The 22,197-nt window shown below is 43.5% G+C and overlaps 1 protein-coding gene and 1 long non-coding RNA gene across 5 annotated transcripts in view; one reads left to right on the plus strand and one right to left on the minus strand.

The window, feature by feature from the left end:
• Positions 1-987: 987 nt before the first annotated feature.
• Positions 988-13,875, minus strand: LOC123370384. Of its 2 annotated transcripts, XR_006579396.1 has the most exons (4): positions 13,503-13,875; positions 6,778-6,934; positions 1,959-2,146; positions 988-1,853 (listed from the first exon to the last, which is right to left on the minus strand). It is a non-coding gene; the product is annotated as an uncharacterized LOC123370384 (long non-coding RNA). The 2 variants fall into 2 exon arrangements; XR_006579397.1 differs by lacking the exons at positions 988-1,853; positions 1,959-2,146 and adding an exon at positions 3,754-4,372.
• Positions 13,876-14,019: 144 nt separating this feature from the next.
• LOC123368456 (transmembrane protein 151B-like) overlaps positions 14,020-22,197 on the plus strand; it is a 30,863-nt gene continuing 22,685 nt past the window's right edge. For 2 of the 3 annotated variants that reach the window (XM_045013252.1, XM_045013251.1), the window contains exon 1: positions 14,020-14,509. In XM_045013252.1, the coding sequence (XP_044869187.1) occupies positions 14,496-14,509 (14 nt within the window). In that variant the 5' untranslated portion in view covers positions 14,020-14,495. Of the gene's footprint in view, positions 14,510-17,776; positions 17,835-22,197 lie in introns of those variants that run through there. The other variant, XR_006578787.1, reaches the window with a different exon arrangement.

Raw genomic sequence — 22,197 nt, forward strand, 5'->3', positions numbered from 1 at the left:
CAGCCTGTTTTAACCCTATCAGGGCCAGTGTAGGGCAGACTCCCTGTCGCACACATCCATATGAGCATAGCTGGAGTCAATGACAGCTTTGTTGCAAGTGGGACAAATTAAGAGGCAAGCAAAGCCAGTGTGCATGTCCATATATACCCAGAGATCCACCTACAGAGTTATGGATGGCTTTTGTTTTAGATCTCCAGCCTTCATGGGGATTTGAACTCAGGCCTACTGTACTAATCCCAACAGGTACACCTCACCAAACAGACTGTTGTGGATTTATAGGCCCATGTAAGACAGGGATGTTTTCTGTAAAATTTCTACTTAACTCACTTCAAAAAAAAAAAATCCATGGCCAAAGTGAATTAATGTAAACATATGAATGGGGATGTGTGGATTTTTTTTTAAACAATATTTGCTCATATCTAGCAATGCATCTGCCAAGCAGTATGTTGGCTTCTGAGAATTAGTGTGGGATTTCCTCTTAGTTGTTTGTTTTATTGGATTCCTGTATATAATGTTATCAGGTTACGAGGACAGGCTCTGAAATAATATAAGTCTTTAAAAACAAAATATAATATTTCTGGAGAAGTTGATTTAATTTACTCTTAACAAATTAAGGTATCTTCATTGCCTTATCACCATCCCCATCATAATCCCAAAATAACTCCCACTTAGGAAAGAGTTTTCCTCCAAAATCAGCCTATAGCTGAGACTCCTGAGGGCTGACTCCCTTGCAAACAGGAAGGTGTAATCAAAGTGGATTTACTTCTCTTATACTGTACATCATAAGTCAAGCACTTGATTTGGAGAGAACTGTAGGTGAAATTCTACATTTGTACAGATGGCGAACACATCCTCATCAATACACAGAATGACTAAAGGAAAAATCTGTGAACTGAGGGTTGAGTCACTTTTTTTTACTGGCAACACACCCCAAAATACCACTAATGAAATAGATGCTTCTAAATTTCATCCTCTTGTGCACAGGAGGTTTTCCCTCATTGCTACTGCCATTGGACCTGTCTGCCAAAGTCTGAGTAATGTAACGGATGTATTTAAGTCTACTGTGGCTGATTTTTAAAGGAATCCTGTCAAAGTGCCTAAGCCTGACATTTCATACAACTTAAAATAGTTTAATGCACTGGGCTTGCTCCCTGTATCAAATTATCCTTGGGGATCTCTTGAAGAACTTTTCATTTTGGAGGTACTCCAGGATTCTTCCCATTCTCCTTCTGTTACTTTGTCTCACACATCATAGAAATCCATTCTCCAGCTGATTAGGGTGATAAGAGGTCTAAATGCTGCTCCCACCATAACCCATTAATGTTACTCAGAGTGTAAGATGGAGTGGCTTAAGAGGTGAACCCACATACACACACAGTAAAATTGCATTGCCGTTACAACACTCTCAGTGCAGGAAGCTCAGTAATGAATGTAGATCCCCTTTGTGACGGCTATATTGTATTGTGACTAGGCTCAAGCCATCAGAAAGTATTTAATACTGTACAACTACGCTAATGCTGTTAGATCTGGCAAGAGCCACTGACATTGCTGATCATGAAGTGCTGACTTAAGCGACCTCGCAAAACTGACTGTGGAATCACACAAAATGGGCTTTGCTCAGTCATTTTTGAGAACTCAGAGGGTTGTGATGGGCAACTGTGTCTCCTCCTCATGTCTGCTCATCCATGTTGTCCCACAAGCCTCAAGCTGATCTCACCTCCCGTTTACATATATGTTAGTCACCTTGGGGAAACCGTGAGATGCTGTAGCCTTCTCCAGCAATACGCATGGAAATACGCATCTGTACTTCTTTACGTCAGCTGCACACAATGCCATCACCCAGACCTTTAGGCCTAGAAGAGATAAGCAGTTGCATGAAAAAATAGCTGGCTAAAATGAAACCCAGGCAAGATGGAGGTGATGGTTGGAAGAGGAAGATTGCTTAAAATTGCCATTACCTTAAAGGGTGTCTACTCTCATGTCTGTTACACAGTCTCAGGATACTACTGTGTTCTTGGTTGCTTCTGGGATACCTAAATAGCAATAGTAAATGCCCTTCTCCATCTTGCACTGAGTAGATGCAAACCTAGTCATGGTGATCTACATATTCATCACATCCAGACTGCAGTATTGCCATGCACTATGCCTGGGGAGGAAAATGAAAGTCACAGGGAAGCTCCAGCTAGTTCAAAACACAGTAATTCATCTACCAAGCTACACTGATTGATGGGAGCACATTTTTCCAGTGCACTGCTTGCTACATTAGCCTCCTGTCCAATACCAGAGCCACTTCAAAGCTCAGTTCTTAATTTTCGAAGCCATCAGTGGGTTGGCTATGACTAGCTTAGTGACTCATTATGACAGCTGCATCCATCAGGAACTATGGAGCAGATAGTGTCCAGAGGGAAACTCACAGGCGTTGGACCAGATGTCTTTACCTACAGATTTCCTTCAGAAATCAGATTGACACCAACTCTTGACCCCTTCAGAGTGCAAGGTACATCTCCTCTCTTTGCTATTAGCTTCACACAACAATAACACTGGAGAATAGCCAAGCAATGCTTCCCTCAAGTTAATCAGCAAAGATTACCCAGTACACAAACAAAATTAAAATTAGAAGGCTCTTTTCCCTATAGCAGTGTAACGAGGAGCACCAGAGAGAGTACAGTCCTTCTGACCGCATGTTGCTCTCCATAATTCTGTTAGAGCCTTGATTGCTATGTGTGTTAATAGTTAAATTAAGTAGTAACTTTTAGTCTCATCTTATTACTGAGGGAGATTCTATTTTAAAACTGAAGTCTGTTTGGCAGCGGATACTCTGAGGGCTGGCATGTTGCCTTTGAGAGAAATAAAAGCAGCAGCAACTGCCCTGCTTTCTTCCCTGGGGCACAATCTTAGGAACACTCCAAGCTATCAGCTTGGCTACTGGATGGCATTGTCCAGATTGCTCTTTCTGGATCAGAAACCTTGGGCCCAGGTCATCCCTGATGTAACTCTGCTGAGGTCTAAAGGTAGATTTGGCCTTTTGAGTTTAGTCTGGGATGGTGTTTGGCCAAACAGCACCTGGTATGAACCACAATTCAGCATCCCTCCCCAGAGATGCAAAACAGGATGAATATTCACCCATAACTGCTGAAGTCCACTTGTTTTTAGTGTCTTGAGTAGGGTGACCAGATGTCCTGATTTTATAGGGACAATCCTGATTTTGGGGGCTTTTTCTTCTATAGGCACCTATTACCCCTCACTCCTGTCCCAATTTTTCACACTTGCTATCTGGTCACCCAAGTCTTGAGCCACTGGCAGTTCATCTACCCCTTTGGCTGTTCCTCTGGTGAGACTTTTGGCTTGACTACTCTATTTGTTATTTAGTTGTGCTTTTGGCTCTTCCCAGCTCCCTTGTCACAGCCCCTGAGTTAACTATACCTCTAACCCCATGCCCCCTCTTTGTTTCCATATGGGCCCCCAACTCTAGTCTCAGGCCTCCAGCCATCCCCTTTCTCGGGACAGAATCCTACAGTCCTCTCCCCCCATAGATGGAGACCTTACACTGGAGACTCCTGCAATTCACTATGATTGCCTCAGCAACTTTGATTGCAGTTGAGCACCTACAGTCCTGTTTTCTCAGAGGCAATGACAGGGTTATCCAGTGACCAGCCAGTTTTGTGTTTATTCAGAACAAAAGAATGTCAACAAAAACACATCTTCAAAACAATAATCACCTTATATGCATGCTTAGCTTATCAGGTGGTCAGTCATCTTCCACATAGCATCCTGAAAGATCTAAAATACTTCAGGTGCTTTTGCAGGGCCTGATTCTGCTAGACAATCTCATGCTTGCCAGTTCTTAGATGGAGTGAGAATAACCCTCCCCTCAGGTCAGGGCAGTTTTTATACAATTTCAAGTCTTTTGTCTGACAAGGCCTTTGAACCAGGTCAAACCAGTCTGCATGCAATTCCCCAAGGGAAACAAAACTTTAAAAAAAAAAAAAAAGCTTATTACCTGCATTGTTTCAGTATGGGGAATTTGCATTAATTACCAGCCCTCCGTTATCTTTAGTTCCAGCAGAAAACATTCATTATCTTATCCATTTAGCCAGGAATACAATCACTAGCCAGCTCGTAAAGATACATATAATATTTATACCATTAACACAATAGTCTTTGAATATTCCATGATTCCATAGCATCATGTTTGTCACACTCCTATGTCCATAAGTTTCAACTTGGTTTCACTACATGTGAGTCTAATGCTCATGGAATGTGATGTGTTGGCATCTGTGGAGAACAAAGTCCTCTTTGCAGAGAGCAGGTATCACATGGGCAGTGACTTTCCTCATTCGAGCTCACCTGTGCAACTCTATCCTGCCTGGAGCTAGAGTGATCAGATAGAAAATATGAAAAATCGGGAAAAGGGGTGGGAGGTAATAGGCGCCTATATAAGAAAAAGCCCCAAATACCAGGACTGTCCCTATAAAATCGGGACATCTGGTCACCCTTTCTGGAGCTGAGAGAATAGTTCACTTTCCATCTCTGTTGTAGGGTATGTTCTCCCTTTCCAGCAGTGTGAGCAGCACACCTTGAAAGAGGGGAGAGGACCTATAGTCTGAAGGAGTAGGAACAGGGAGGGATTGGAAGCAGCAGGACTAGGAGAGGAGTATCCCTTCCCCACTACAATGTACCTCTGGAGATTACTCATGGCAGGGAGTATGTGAGGAGAGGCTGCTCTTAGTGAGAGCAGCTCAGAGGCAGTGTCAAAAGGGGTGATCCAAGTTTCTGTGAGTGCAAGATGGAGGGAGCGAGAGAGGAAGAGGTCATGGCTGGTGGGGATCTTTTTAGTGATGTAGTTGGGGTGGGCATTCCAGAGAGAGCAAGAGAAGCGGGGGAAGGAAGTGGAAGTGTGTGGATGAGTTTTGGAAAGGAAGGGCCAGAGGAGAGGAGATGAAGGAGGGACCAGAGTTGGAGTAGTTGTCACAAGAACCAAGGAAGAAGTGGCAGAAAAAAATGAGGTGAGATAGACATTTGTAGAGGTGGGAAGGGAGGCACAGGGATGGAAAGGAGAAAAGAGAAGGTAGAGTTGATATGAACTGCAAAGAGGGGAAGGTTGAAGAGGTGGGAGATGCAGCTGCCAGGAGATGGGAGAGGAGAGAGGCGCATTCCACACCCCTCCAGAATGGACAGGGAAAATACAATTGTGGGCTTTAGTCCTACCTGGGCAGCCCCAGCGCAGCCACTCAGGGCCTCATGGGACCCACACAGAGAATACATCCTGTCACATTTGCTATTAAATCCCAAGCCTCTCTACTGAGATTTCCAACAGGGTTCCAGTTAGTGGTATTTGTGATAAGGACACACCTGTCCACCAGAAACTGGACTGAGCCATGCCCCTCCCCCTTCCCCCTCTCCCCGGTACATTTTACATAGTTCATTGAAAAGTCGTCATATGACAACAACCAACCCAATGATCATATTCCATTACCAATCCCTTCAACTATACAGCTCCTCAATATTCAGAATGGTTAATATTGGGATCAGAAAATCCCTCATAATGGATGCATCCTTTCCCAGTGCCAGCCCATGAGAAAATAGGAAGTCTTTACAGACTAAGAGGGAATATTGCACTTGTCCTCTTTTGCTCCAAAGAGGCAGCAAGGTAAAAGCAATAGAGGATGCAATTCAAGTTCTGATAAATTATTGATGCCCCCCTTCTGCTTTTTACTTACAAAAAGAATATCAAAGTTCATTTTGTAAATCAGGGGTAGGCAACCTCTGGCACGTGTGCCGAAGGCAGCACGCAAGCTGATTTTCAGTGGCACACACACTGCCCGGGTCCTGGCCACTGGTCCGGGGGCCTCTGCTTTTTAATTTAATTTTAAATGAAGCTTCTTAAACATTTAAAAAACCTAGTTTACTTTACACGTCTGACGAAGTGGGTATTCACCCACGAAAGCTTATGCTCCAATACATCTGTTAGTCTATAAGGTGCCACAGGACTCTTCGTTGCTTTTTACAGATCCAGACTAACACGGCTACCCCTCTGATACTTGACAACAATAGTTTAGTTATATATTATAGACTTATAGAAAGAGACCTTCTAAAAATGTTAAAATGTATTACTGGCACGTGAAATCTTAAATTAGAATGAATAAACGAAGACTCGGCACACCACTTCTGAAAGGTTGCCGACCCCTGTTGTAAATCATCCAGACAGATTTTCTTTGGACATATCCACAATTTGATTAACAGATATTGCATTAAGGTATGTAGGTGCCTAACTCACATTGATTTCAATAGGAGTTAGGTGCCAAAATGCCTTTGAGGCTCTGGGCCCAAGTGTTAGCATTGCAGCAATTTTACTGTCTTTGCAAATAGTAAGAGACATGTTTTGGGTTATGCTCTGATAAAGAGACAAAGGTTAAAGGCGGCTCCACTGTCACCCAAAGTAATTGCTTTAACATGTAATTAAGACCAGATACTCATCCCTACACTAAGGCCGCGATCCAAAGCCTGTTGAAGTTAATGGAAAGACTCTCACTGACTTTAACAGGCTGCAGATCAGGCCCTACAGTTCCTATGACTGCTAATGCAACACTTGTAGAACAATGTGATGTAATCTACTTGTAATAATAGCACCTCTCATCCAGGATGATCCCGATATACCTGTATACATATGTCAATTTACAGACCACACATATAGAAATTACTCTGCCCCCTACTGAAATGCAGCTACCTCTGGGGCAGAAAGTGGTAGCTGTTTAGCAGTGCACAACAAGTTCTCACCAGTATTCCGAGGAGGGAAAAAATTAAGTAGTCATAATTTAATTATCCAAATTGGAACTGGATCAGGACAGAAGGTTTCACACCTCTCTTTTGATGAAGTTCTAGAAGAGGATCTCTAATAATCATAAGTGGTCAGGAACTCTGATTTCTGTCTCATCTGAAAGGCAGAAAACAAACATGCATGCTCAAAGCGACTTAAGACAGTGATATAGCTCTGCAAATTTAGCCCCAAAATTCTCTAACTAAAATATAGAACAACATGCTACCTATTAAATTGTGAAATAACCTCTGGCTAATCTTGGAGGAAGGGTCATCAAAACTTTAATTAACACATGCTCTGTGTTCCCACTCTTGAGTGGTTGATTCTGACCTTACAGTAGCAGCAGATACTGACTGCACCCACTTCTTATTTCTCTCCAGAGAGGAGGTGTCACTGAGAATGCATTTTGTTCCTTGTTATGCTAGCCTTATAAAGAGAAAGAGTCTAGGCATCAAGCCCAGATAGAGGGGGCAAACGTTAGGGTAGGGCATGTGAGTTTTGTGTATCTGCCTGTAAAGCGCTTATCATACTTTGGCACTATATACATAATTATGCATATTTAATGTGTGATAAAATAGAGAGAAAGGCTTATAAAAGGAAAAAATAGCCCCTTCAGGCAGATAGCGCCAGTGACACTGATCCTCTGATTTATGGAATTGCAGAATGAGCTTCTTTGCATGGATTTTGCTGTCTTCTCTAGAATTTAAGCTTTGGGGGTTTTTTTCTGTCCCTTCTGGTTGTGAAGACAACCTTGATAACAAACTGATGGACTGAGTTTGCAGCTAGCAAGACTGAAGAAATAAGTGTGATGTGACCACTTTCTGAAGCTTAATTATCAGGGACAGTAACAGCCATTCCTTCCACCCCTCCTCCCCAATCTCAGTTTTTCTCTTGTCTTTCGACTTTTTATATACTTTGCTTCAACTGCAGCCAGAGCACTGACAGTATGCCAGGATGCCCACGTCTGTGCCTCAGACCAAGAACCCTGGGCTTAGGTGCAGAATCTCTACTTCTTTTGCACCCGATCCCTTCGGTTACCAGCCCTTGTGGTCAGCTGGCAGCAATAATCCTAGAAACCACCAGGTTAATTTAAGCAAATCAAAGTTTATTCAACATACAAAACTATATGAGAGAATCTATGGAAATGAAAGCAAATTACTATGCTTCATACCACTGTCCAAGGCTGCCCCAACCCTCATTGGGTAGGTTCTTGCTTAGTACAGGTGAATGAATATTCAGTAAGTTGGGGGAATATACATCTTATATTCAGAATTCAGCCAGGTCCTTGTTTTTCCTTCCAGTCTGACAGCTTTCAACTCAGAGGTAGCTCTCCCCTATGCCGCTTGGCCCACCTGGGCTGATGCCTTTCAAGTATGTCAGGGGTATGTACACTGCAGCTCTGATCCAAAGTCCATAGATCTCAAGAAGAGTCCTTCCCCTGACTTCCCTGGGCTTTGATCAGACCTGAAACCAGGTGGACCTCCCCATCTTGGTGGGATAATACGCATGACTGGAAGATTGGTATAGAAGGGCACAGCTTGCTCAGGATGGACAGGAAAAGAAAAAAGGGAGGAGGTATTGCCTTATATATTAAAAATGTACACACTTGGACTGATGTTGAGATAGAAATAAGAGACAGACTTGTTGAAAGTCTCTGATTAAGAATAAAAGGGGTAAAAACCAAGGGTGATGTCATGGTAGGGGTCTACTAGAGACCACCAAACCAGGAAGAAGAGGTGGATGAGGCTTTTTTTAAACAACTAACAAAATCATCCAAAGCACAGGACTTGGTGATGATGCGGGACTTCAACTACCCAGACTTCTGTTGGGAAAACAACACAGCGGGGCACAGATTACCCAACAAGTTCTTGGAATGAATTGGAGACAATTTTTTATTTCAGAAGGTGGAGAAAGGTACTGGGGGGAGGCTGTTCTAGATTTGATTTTGACAAATAGGGAGGAAGTGGTTGAGAATTTGAAAGCGGAAGGCAACTTGGGTGAAAGTGAACATTAAATGGTAGAGTTCATGATTCTAAGGAATGGTAGGAGGGAGAACAGCACAATAAAGACAATGGATTTCCAGAAAGTAGACATTAGCAAACTCAGGGAGTTGGTAGGTAAAATCCCATGGGAAGCAAGTCTAAAGGGAAAAACAATTGAAGACAGTTGGCAGTTTTTCAAAGAGACATTATTAAGGGCACAAGAGCAAATTATCCCACTGCATAGGAAAGATAGGAAGTCTGGCAAGAGACCACCGTGGCTTAACCAGGAGATCTTCAATGATCTAAAACTCAAAAAAGAGTTCTACAAAAAGTGAAAACTCGATCAAATTACAAAGGATTAATAGAAACAAATAACACAAGTATGTAGGGACAAAATTAGAAAGGCCAAGGCATAAAACAAGATCAAATTAGCTAGGGACATAAAGTGTACAAGAAAATATTCTACAAATACATTCAAAGCAAGAGGAAGACCAAGGACAGAGTAGGCCCGTTACTCAATGAGGGGGGAAAGACAAAAACAGAAAGTGTGGAAATGGCAGAGGTGCTTAATGACTTCTTTATTTTGGTTTTCATCATCAAGAAGGTTGGTGGCGATTGGACATCTAACATAGTGAATGCCAGTGAAAATGAGGTAGGATCAGAGTCTAAAATAGAGAAAGAACAAGTCTTCAAATCACCAGGGACTGATGAAATGCAGCCTAGAATACTCAAGGAGCTGACTAAGGAGATATCTGAGCCATTAGCAATTATCTTTGAAAAGTCATGGAAGACGGGAGACAGTCCAGAAGACTGGAAAAGAGCAAATATAGTGCCCATCTATAAAAAAGGAAATAAGGACAACCCGGGGAATTACAGACCAGTCTTCTTCGGTTCTGTACCCGGAAAGATAATGGAGCAAATAATTAAGAAATCAATTTGCAAACACCTAGAAGATAATGAGGTGATAACTAACAATCAGCATGGATTTGTCAAGAACAAATCATGTCAAACCAACCTGATAACTTTCTTTGACAGGGTAACAAGCCTTGTGGACGGGGGGAAGCGGTAGATGTGGTATATCTTGACTTTAGTAAAGCTTTTGATATTGTCTCCCATGACCTTCTCATAAACAAACTAGGGAAATACAACCTAGATGGAGCTACTTCACAGTCATGCTGGAAGGACATAACGAGTTGGGTCCCACAGGAATTGGTTCTGGGACTGCTTCTGTTCAATATCTTCATCAATGATTTAGATAATGGCATAGAGAGTACACTTACAAAGTTTGTGGACGATACCAAGCTGGGAGGGGTTGCAAGTGCTTTGGAGGATAGGATTGTGATGGGTTGAATCACAGAAATCCCTTTGGTACTGCCACCTGATGTGCTTAGACTATCTCTGAGCCTGTTTTCCCTGCCAGCTTGGGACTTCAGTGCCCTGCCTGGTTTGAGCCAGACACACTAGCCTGCTACAAACACAGACCCAGGTCTGAACTACGTTCCCCAAAAGCTGTAGGCTTAACTGAAAACAGCTTAAGAAGTGCTCCTGTCTCCAGCACTCAGATACCCAACTCCCAATGGGGTCCAAACCCAAATAAATCTGTTTTACCCTGTATAAAGCTTATACTGGGTAAACTCATAAATTGTTCACCCTCTATAACACTGATAGATATGCACAGCTGTTTGCCCCCTGACCCCCAGGTATTAATACATACTCTGGGTTAATTAATAAGGACAATTATTTTATTAAATACAAAAAGTAGGATTTAAGTGGTTCCATGTAATAACAGACAGAACAAAGTGAATTAATACAGTAAGAATGTGATTACAGATGAAATCTCACCCTCAGAGATGTTCCAGTAAGCTTCTTTTACAGACTAGTCTTCTAGTCTGGGTCCAGCAATCACTCATACCCCTGTAGTTACTGTCCTTTGTTCCAGTTTCTTTCAGGTACCCTTTGTGGGTGGAGAGGCTACCTCTTGAGCCAGCTGAAGACAAAATCGAGGGGGTCTCCCAGGACTTCATATAGTTTCTCTCTTGGGGTGGAAACCCCTCCCTCCCCCGTCTAGAATCCCTGCTACAAGATGGAGTCTTAGAGTCACATGGGCAAGTCACATGTCTATGCATGACTTAGTTCTCTACAGGGATGTTCCCAGGAAAGCTCAGATGTGGACTGGTGTCTATCAAGGTCCATTGTTCGCCAGGTACTTCCATTTACTTTAATAAGCCCTTCATACTATGTTGATCAAATCTGCATTAGGTGCTTTCTACAGCAAACACTTTAAATACAAGCATAGAGCTGACGCTCATAACTTCAGATATAAAAATGAAACATGCATACGAATAGGATGAATACATGCAGTAGAACAAACTTTGCAAAGATATGTTACATGGCATATCTAGCATAAAACATATTCCAGTTATGCCATATTTACATTCATACGCATATTTCTATAAAGCATTATGGGGTACATCACAAGGATTAAAATTTAAAATGATCTGGACAAACTGGAGAAATGCTCTGAAGTAAATTGGATGAAATTCAATAAGCACAAATGCAAAGTACTCCACTTAGGAAGAAACAATCAGTTGCACACATACAAAATGGAAAATGACTGCCTAGGAAGGAGTACTGCGGTAAGGGATCTGGGGGTCATAGTGGATCATAAGCTAAATATGAGTCAACAGTGTAACATTGTTGCAAAAAAAGCAAACTTCATTCTGCGATGTATTAGCAGGAGTGTTGTAAGCAAGACACGAGAAGTAATTCTTCCGCTTTACTCCACGCTGATTAGGCCTCATCTGGAGTATTGTGTCCAGTCCTGGGTGCCACATTTCAGGAAAGATGTGGACAAATTGGAGAAAGTCCAGAGAAGAGCAACAAAAATGATTAAAGGTCTAGAAAACATGACCTATGAGGGAAGATTGAAAAAAATGGATTTGTTTAGTCTGGAGAAGAGAAGACTGAGAGGGGACATGATAATTTTCAAGTACATAAAAGGTTGTTACAAGGAGGGAGATTATTCTTCTTAACCTCTGAGGATAGGACAAGAAGCAAATGGGCTTAAATTGCAGCAAGGGTGGTTAGGTTGGACATTAGGAAAAACTTCCTAACTGTCAGAGTGGTTAAGCACTAGAATAAATTGCCTAGGGAGATTCTAGAATCTCCATCATTGGGGATTTTTAAAAGCAGGTTGGACAAACACCTGTCAGGGATGGTCTAAATCAGTGGTTCTTAACCTTTACTGCAGCCTTTGGTTCTCAAAAATATGTTCTCGCACCCCTTATAAAAAATCATTGAAGTAGGTCAGTTATTTAAACCCAGATATATCAAAACTATAGAATGAAAGAGAGAGAATTATATATTTATTTTAATTTTGCAGTTAAAATTTAATGCAGTAATCGTTAAAAAATTTATAATGTTAATAAATACATAGGTTTGATGAAACAAAGTAGTTGTGCTTACATGCCTGTGCTTAATTTGTGTTTTTGATGATTTACCTTCTAAAAAAATCTGGCATGTCTCGCACCGAGAAAGGGCATCTCGCACCCCAGGTTAAGAACCACTGATCTAGATAATACTTAGTCCTGCCTTGAGTGCAGCAGACTGGACTAGATGACCTCTCGAGGTCTTTTCTAGAAACAACACTCCATAGCCGGGTCTCCAGAGTTAGCTGGAGCAGTTCTGTGCCTCACACTTGCCCTTCTAGCAGACTCTTGTTAGATATGCAAGGAGTGTACAGCTAGTGCTTGACCCACACTGAATGAACAAGTACCCTTAACCCATTTAGGTCATTCAGACTAACTCTTCTAGGAAATCCCAGCACCACTCACTGCTTTCAGTTGTGCAAGTGAACTCACCCACCAAGCATCCCTCTCTGCTCCAGAACCCTCCTGGCCCTGGTCCACCACCTGATGGACCCGCCAACTTCTTTAAACTGGACTGGAGTTTATCAGAAAGGGAGCCAGCTTTAAAAAAGTAACATTATATGGCAGGACTGGGTGTGGGGATACTAAAGCCAATAGAGATGCTTTATGTTTGCTCACTTGCCTGCTTGTGAGACTTTAAAAGGCATTTAAAAAAATATACACCTCCAGGGCACAAAGGGAGAAAGGGATCCCAGGAGATGAGTCTCACAGGCGGGGAGCCTAATGAAACATACAGCAAACATGCAGGGATGCAGCATGACACCCCTGGTCAGACTGAGGGAAGTACTGTACGGAGTGAACGCCCTGACCTCCGGCTGCAGGGAGCAGGAAGAAATATGGACAGGGGCAGCCAGTTTGCAGGAGGCTGCAGTTGTATGGAGGGGAATGGGGGACCAAGGATCTGTTGGAAACTAATGCGAACAAGAGAGGCTAAGGAAGCAGATGTGTGGTGGGGGAAGGGAGGAGGCAGAAGCGAGCCTAGGGGCCTTTCCTTGCAGGCTCGCATGTCAGGTGAAAGGAGGCAGAGGTGATGGGCGCCTGAGTGTGGTGCAGCTGAATGAAAGCGCTCGTGCTGCAGAACAATCAAGGCCACCGCCGTGGGGAGAAGGCGGAGAACAAGCCCAGGGCTGGGCTGGTTATTGTAGGGGGCGCAGGTGTGTGATCCCAGAGTTAGGCATGGGATCTTTCGTGGGGCGTGTTAATACCGCTCCAAACAGCAAATCCCTCGCGCAGCGCTGAGAGCCCCGCGCCTCGCGGCAGGAGGGAACAACTCACCCTAACAGGCTGGAGCTGTGCTGTGCTCGGACCAAGGCGGCCCACGATATTCCCGGGTCACTGGCGGCTGGCTGGCCCGGTGCACAGCGAGACGCTAGCAGGACACTGGGATTTCTGGGCGCGGGGAAGATTCCCGCGCACTGTACTCCCGGCAAACAGGAGCTGTGGCTTGTTGATCCAGGTGGCGACACATGCAGAAGGTTGTTTTTAAAACCAGGGAGGCTGCCCAAGCGCGACACCCCTCCTGCTGACCGGCCAGCGGCCCGAGGAGGAACGTGACGGCCCGTCTCAGGGAAGCCAAGGGTGGGCTTGGGAAAGGACGCTCCGAAGTTGGCAGGGACTAGCTCCGCTGCAGGCTCCGGGGCTGCACGCGCTGAGGCGATGCACTGACAGGGAGCGCAGGCGGGGAGGCTGCACACCCCCCACCCCCCAGGGAAAGGAGACCCTGGCTGCCTGCAAAGCAACCTCCCCAACTCCGAGAGCGGCCTGCGTTGTCCTGGCTTTTGATCCCTCGGGTTAACGATCCGCGGCTGTACTGGATTGCCAGGCGGACTTCTCACGCCGGTTGCTGGGAGGCACTTCCCTAAATGCGGCTTCTGGCGTTGGCTGATAAAGTGACCGTGCTTGCAACGCCAAGGGAGTGCGAGTGACTTACACACGCACACACACTCCCCCCCCTCCCCCTCCCCTCTTCATTCGGATTGTGGCGGCTGATGCGTGTGTGGGGACCCGGCTCTGAATCGTGTGGATTCTGCAGGAGCAGAACTCTGCTTTGGGGATGGGGAGAAACCTGCCGTCCCAGGGCTTCCTTACTGGTAAATTCCGACTGTCCTGCTGGGAGGAGGAACTTGGAAACCCTGCGGCCCCCGGGTTTATTTGAGGTGAGGGGGGCTGGGAGACAGGAATGGCAAAGAATGTCTTCGGAGGTGGAAACAGAACCAGCTGCTGAAACAACTTCGAGCAGCCCAGGGGGAAGAACAGCAGCACCTGCAGATGTTCGAGAGGAGGTGAGCAACCCAGGGCGTTTCCGTGCCGGGGGCTGGGCTGGGGGTATCATTGGTGTACCTGTGTGGATATATATGCGTGTGTGTGACAGCCCCAGCTGGGCGGCTGGAGACACACGTATGCATTGTATGCAAACCCGAGGGAAAAGTGATCGGTAATTGGTCTTGGTTCCTGAACTCGGCGGGAAAACCCGGACTGCGGGCAGGGCTCGATCACTTGCGGGGTTTGGTGTTTCTTCGTCCGAATTGGATTAAACAAATGAAACGGCGAGCGGCAATAGGGGGGGATTTCGGTGCAAGAAAAACAGTCGGGAGCGAACGGAAGGAGCTGTCGCTGCTTAAGTCTAGCCAGCTAGACGGGCATTTGGGGACCTGTATGTGGTTTGTAATGCAAAGGAGAGAAAAAATAAGTGATTGTAATGCAACCTCGCTTGGCTTCTTGCAGCCCCTTTACTGAGGCAGTAACCAGCCAGCCGGTATCAGTGGACAAGCCGGTGCAGGGAGATTTAATCCCACCCTACACAATAGAGAATATCCTCCCATGCCCCCAGCAGGCTCCGGGAGCTCTCCACGGTGCTGGGGTTCTCCCCATGACAGCATCGGATTTACCCTCCACCACACCCTGCAGGACGAGAGAGCTGAGAAAGGGGCAGTGCTTTCCCCACCACCCGCCCCAAAAGACAAGGCAGGATCACCCAGTGCTCCTTTGCAGACCCAAGCACCAGGTCCCTAGAAGGGATTGGAGTCTCGCCCAGCTTCTCCTGTAAGGGAGTCACAAGAATAGCTCTATGGTTGTCTGGCTGACATTACAGTTTCTTTTTTTTCCCCTAACCATTGGCTGCTGCAGATTTATAGACTGTCCTGAACAAATCACTGTCTCCAGACAGAATCATGAAACTGTCTCCAGACGTTTCAATGTGTCTTGCTGTGATCTCTCTGAAACATGGATACCCTGCAGAACAAGCACTGGTTAACTTTAATGCCTGCTGACCCTAACCACTAACATTTGCATTTTTAATTGGCCTCTACACAATTACAATACACGGCACCTTTAGGCAAGTACTAAAAATATGAGTGTTCTAAAAAACTCCTAAAGATCAAACAATATCAAAACCCATACTACACTCTCACATGATTATTGTTATAACATTACAGTGATGCAATATAATGTACTGGGTATTTGGAATGCAAACCAGAAAGTTTCAAATAGAAACATTTAAGCTTTGTGTTTAAATATCTAGCAATATAATATAGAACCAAATCCTGAAGTTCTTATTATGGCAAAACTCACCGAGTTCAATGGGAATTTTGCCTAAGTAAGGATTTCAGGATTTGGCCTACAAAAAACATACTTTCCCCCCACACCTTTTTCAATTTCCAAGCAACAATCCAATTGGCTGAGGCCTCAGGTGACTTAAAATAGCTTTGTACTATTGCCCTCCAGGATGATCATCTCTTATCAACTTGTGCTGTCTATTTGAAGCTTGACATAAAACTTACTGACCCATAACCCATTGGCCGAGACAGTCATATGACTCAATGATTGTAAATATAAGCACCAGAGCATCATCCTATGTTAGAATACATTTAGAGTAAAGAGATAGTTAAGCTTTTTTTGTCACACTTAGTGCAGCATTTGGTGTATACTTCTTTGCTCTGCTGCAGTTTCATAGGCTTGTCATCCCCATTATGGGACATGAATTATAGGAGGGAGAGGAAGTTTTAAAGTAGTATGAAGTTAACAAATTTAAGTGCTACCTCCTCCCCAAAGGAAATTAATATGAGAGGCATACACTATCAATCAAGGAACATTTCCACTTTTATTCAGGATAGCTGAGGCTCTGTCCCTGATTCAGAGGGCCACATGATCTTGTAAGTTTAAATAGAGCAGCCTCAGCAAACCCTAATTAAGTTCAGGTATATTTAGAGTAAACCATCAAAAACAAACATTTCTAAAGAGTATAAAACTGACCTTTCAGCTTAGGTTGAAAAAGTTACTACAGGACAATAATGTCATCAGTCAGTGACTTCAAGTATTTTATCCCCATAGTGTCACTTTTAAACTTGAGGCATAGTTCACAACTGTAAACTTCAACTATTATCATTCTACAATTGCTGATATCACTAGAACTCCCCAATGTAATTACAGCCTAATAGGAGGTCAATAACTGGGTAGAGCTGGGAAGGAATTCTTGATTTAGCCAGTCTGTGCTCCTGAACCAGAGAGGGTTTTCACTGTATTAATCCCACCACAAAAATGTCTAGACTCTTACTGGACATTTCTGAAGATGAGAGTACTTGATCTCCACACTTACATCATGCTTAAATGATCCCCACTCTTAAATTTTTCCTCTGGTCCAATACAAACATTCTGTGTTTAAGTTTACACTAACTCCTTGTCTCATTATTTTAGCCTTATGTAATGAGTCCTTTCCTCCCCCTTCTGCCTGCACAGACAGTTTCTGTGTAATGTTCTTAGGTCCCCCACAGCCTCTTAAGTGTCTGGTATAACATGAGTGCTTATCTATTATTCACACAATTTGTATGTTCCGGTTTCTTTATAAATCATGGAAGAAAATCTTAACGGGGACTAGAAAAGCTTTTAATTGAAAAGACAAAACAAAACTGGTAAGTTCCCAAGCTAGTAATAGATGTTTGAAACAGCTGAGTCTAAACAAATACCATTTAAAACAGACCCTTTGACGAATAATGTGTTCTCAGTTACCTACTGTGACCCTGATCCTGCCTTATTTAAGTCAGTGGATCTTCACCATTGACTTCAATGAGTGTAGAAACAAGCCCTAGGACTTAAGACCAATATTCTGTGGTTTACCTGCATGGTATTGACAATTAAAGCAAGACCTAGAGTTGGCACTCTGCATTGTTTAGTAATGCCATCAGCTGTTGCAAAAAAAACACAGACTCATTAACAAAGGTTTTGGTAGGGAAGGAGAAATTATTTTCCAGATATTTCAGAAAGTGTTTCCATATCTACATGGATTCTCCAGAAATATTTTCCTTCTTTCTTGACTGCCTTTCCTGCTCTAACCCACCCTCCTCCATTGTTATGTTTTAACTGCTGGCTGGCCAGGTTTCCCAGATTGGAAATTACTGTGAGATCCAGACCCATACCTGGTGCAAATCAATGTATTTCCATTGATTTCAATGTAGCAATGCCAATTTACACCAGCTCAGGATTTGGCCTTAAATACCTTAATTTTAAAAGCTTAATTGGAAGTTTTATTTTAGCCAGTTAAACTTCATGAATAAAAAGTTATCTATAACCTTCCACAGCTAAATAATTGCCAAGGAATCAGGATACCAGCAGGTAACTGGCATTTTGAAATATTTGTCTCATCCATTCCTGCAGATTTAAATAGTGCTTGTCCATTACTGCTTTTAACTTGTCCTTTGTATTAAAAAACTTTAATTGAGTGTGATACAATGTAATCAGTTAAACTCTCCAGGTGACAGAGAAAACTACAAGAAGCCATGAGCAGACATTACTGAAATCCACAGACTCAAAGCTGTGTGACATGATTGTAACATTACAGATAAGAGACCGCTTAGGTCATCTCATTCATCTCCTGGTGCCAGTGCAGGTACATGGAGAGCTTATTTCTTATAACATCAAAGAGTGCCATTTATGGTCATGACAGCACCATTTAGTATTGCTACCTTTAAAAATACGGTATTGCAACTTTTTAAAATATTGCTTATGTGTGAGCTTCTGTCTCTCTCTAGAGCAGCCAGCATGTTGTGTGACTCTTTTCTCTCACACACATAAAAGGCCATACAACATTTTCCATTTTGGGGTTTATTTTAATCACAGCATCCTGATTTTTCACCATACCCCCCTCTCTGACATAAATCTAGGCATCTCAAATGCACTTATAATATTTATTTGCCCACTCTCTCCCTGTCTTATCATAGTCCCTTGTGTATCCTAATTTATGTCATTTAATAAATTTTAGGTTGAATGCCCTAAATTTTCAGTCACGTATAGTGTTAATGTTAACAATCCCATTTCACAGCCTTGGAAATGCTATGAATTGGATCAACTCCCTTTACCTTTCTTTATTACTTAGATTTAGACCTAATATTCTCATGTTCTAAATTTGTACCCTGTTTATGGACTGAATCATAATCAAGGGAAGGTGACAAGAGGCCCAGGAAATTCATGGCATTTTCATCAAATCTTCCCTTTCGGAGAAAGGTTTATGGGCCCTGTAGAGTAAACTGGGAGTACAGCCCCCCCCCCAACACTGTAGATCTCCAGAATATGCAGGGATGGGAACCCCCTTAGTTCCACAGAGGGACATTTCCTCCATGCTCCCCTCTTGTCCTCCTCCTTCTAAACTTAAAGGAAGGAGCTGTGCTACATTCTCTCTTTTCTCTGCTCAGTAGAAACAATGCTGAGGGAGGGGGGAAGATTCGTGCTGCTCCCAATCAGGTATCACAAGGGTCAGTAGGTAACAATCTTGCAGACAGCAGTTGGTGTCTTTCTCATCTTTGCCCCCTCCAAAATTCCAAAAAGCACCATCCCCACAGAGTTCTGACAGAGGAGCTTTTGGGGGTTCCCAGATCAGGGGCAGGGGGTGATGATGCCAGAGAAGCACCATTCCCTCCTTGGCCCCTTCTGAATCCCACTGGCAAGATCTACCAAAGTAACATCCACGATACTAGCAGGGGCCTCACCAGAGCATCATACAGCAACAGCATCACCCTTTGTTTCATATTCTATCCCTTTGCTAACGTGTCCTAGTAACTGGTTCATTTTTGTTTTATTTATATAAACACAGCTGCTACAGACTAGGCTGAGATTTCCACCTCTCCAATTCCCTTACCTGATTGCTTTGCCAGAAGACTGTCCCATGTTAGCACAAGCAGCAAAGAGTCCTGTGGCACCTTATAGACTAACAGACGTATTGGAGCATGAGCTTTCGTGGGTGAATACCCACTTCGTCGGATGCATGTAGTGGAAATTTCCACAGGCAAGTATATATACACAAGCAAGAATCAGGCTGGAGATAACAAGGTTAGTTCAGTCAGGGAGGATGAGGCCCGCTTCTAGCAGTTGAGGTGTGAACACCAAGGGAGGAGAAACTGCTTTTGTAGTTGGCTAGCCATTCACAGTCTTTGTTTAATTCTGAGCTGATGGTGTCAAATTTGCAGATGAACTGGAGCTCAGCAGTTTCTCTTTGAAGTCTGGTCCTGAAGTTTTTTTGCTGCAGGATGGCTACCTTTAAATCTGCTATTGTGTGGCCAGAGAGGTTGAAGTGTTCTCCTACAGGTTTTTGTATATTGCCATTCCTAGTGTCTGATTTGTGTCCATTAATCCTTTTATGTAGGGACTGTCCAGTTTGGTCGATGTACATAGCAGAGGGGCATTGCTGGCATATGATGGTGTATATTACATTGGTGAACATGCAGGTGAATGAACCAGTGATGTTGTGGCTGATCTGGTTAGGTCCTGTGATGGTGTCGCTGGTGTACATATGTGGGCAGAGTTGTCATCGAGGTTTGTTGCATGGATTGGTTCCTGAGTTAGTTACTATGGTGCAGTGCGTAGTTACTGGTGAGAATATGCTTCAGGTTGGCGGGTTGTCTGTGTCCTAAGATCCAAGGGTTTGGATCTGTGTTCACCAGGACTAATTGGTGAGGGGATTACCAAGTCTTCTCAGGGAAAGGGGTGTAGGGGCTTGGGGGGATATTTCTCAAGCCTACCCAGGAAAAGGGGTGTAAGGGCTTCGGGGGATATTTTGGGGGAAGAGGAACTCCAAGTGGTCCTTTCCCTGTTTCTTGTTAAAGCTCTTGGTGGTGGCAGAGTACCAGGTTTTAACCTAAGCTGGTAGAAATACGCTTAAGGGGCTTTCATGAGGGACCCCACATCTGTATCCTAGAGTTCAGAGTGAGGAAGGAACCTTGACAATCATATACTAATTCTACATTTTCTGACACTGAAGTGTATTTGCCACCTGCTGGCCCAATCACCTCACTCATCCAAATGCTTTTGAATCAGGACGGAAGAGGAAAGATCCCTTCCCCTCCCCACCTCTATTCCCCAAGCAAACATAATGCAAGGAATAAACTTGCTTTATGGATACGGATAACCTCACTGTAAATGCAGTTCAAAGTACCAACCATAGCAGCAATGCAGGAAAATGGAACACCCTTCTTTACAGTTCTTGTAGTTCAAGGGAATATTTGCACTGCATATCCTGTCAACAGCTAGTCCTAGCTTTGCCATTGTGTCTTTTCACATCCTCACTCAGAGTTTCTGGGTTTTTTTTTAACTTTTCTTATGTCCTGTATTTTTGTCCTGCTTTGTTTTCTAATCATGTGTCTATGCTCTGTGTTCTGGGGTTGGCTCTGGACTCTGTCCTCCTCACCAAAAGTTTATGATAGTGGAAAAAAAAACAACCAAGAAACTGCACTTGCCTGTGTCTGAGCTTCAAATGGCAGCTATAATTCCAGCAACATGTGCATTTTAACAGTAGTGTCCTGCCACAGGACTCTAGCAGCGTGGGCTTCCTCCTAGCAGTGTGCTTTTTAGTACCTATGAAATTCTATCAGTTTGGATTTCCTTTCAATAATGCTCTGCTATGGATACCACTCAGAAGAAAAAAACATGAGAAACCATCTGATGGAACTACATGATCAAAATTGCACTAGCCCCTGAAAACCTCATTAATGTAATAAACAATGTTCATTGCTTCATCTGTCTGGTTTTTTTAGGACTAAAGTTCATTGTGCCCTTCTAATTGACTCTCCACATTCTTCCAAGCATTAAAATATAAAGTACAAAATAAGGGCTGGTGTACACAGAAAAGTTACATTGGCATAGCAACATCTCTCAGGAGTGTGAAAAAATCCACACCCCAGAGCAACGTAGTGTAGCTAACCTAATCCCTGGTGTAGACAGCACTAGATTGATGGAAGAATTAGCTACCACCCATCAGGGAGATGGATTACCTACAGTGATGGAGAACCCCTCCTGTCACTGTAGTAATTGTCTACACTGAAGCATTACAGTGCTGCAGCTGTGTAGCTGTTGCATTTTAAGTGTAGACATAGCCTAAGACTCAAAGAAACATATAAGGTAGGTCCTTAAATACATGTGGTCAAATCTTCAGCTGGTGTAAATGGAGTAGCTACATTGACTTTAATGGATCTAGGTCAGTTTAAACCAGCTGAAGATCGGGCTCATGAATTTAAATGGTATAGGACTGAATCAAATTGATTGTAACCACTGTGTGACAATGGATAGGAATAACTGCTACTTATTGGATACTCAAAGGAGCAGTAAATTTTCTTACTGGGCCATATCCAACAATGCAACATCAATACGACCCTTGTGGAAGGCCTGGTTTTCCCCAATCATGAGTGATCTTGGAATATATCCCTGAAGGAGAAATGGAATCACAATAAATAAAAGTGAAGACAATATTATGCCCTGCTAACCCCTCTTCTCCCACCACTTCAGATGGAGAAAGCTCTCCATGCTTGAAACCCCAAGAATGCTACTTGTTTTTCTCTTTACTTTCCCCTGCTTCATCAGGGGCCTCATACTGTGGCTAACCTTTCTCTGGCAGAGAACAGCTGGACCAGTCTCCCTCTGATGCTCACAAAGGCTGCTTCTCAAGCCAGTGGAAGTTTTTGCTAGAAAGTGGTGTAAGGTACATCTTTTC

Source organism: Mauremys mutica, chromosome 4, assembly GCF_020497125.1.
Source record: "Mauremys mutica isolate MM-2020 ecotype Southern chromosome 4, ASM2049712v1, whole genome shotgun sequence".
NCBI classification, from domain to species: Eukaryota; Metazoa; Chordata; order Testudines; family Geoemydidae; genus Mauremys; species Mauremys mutica.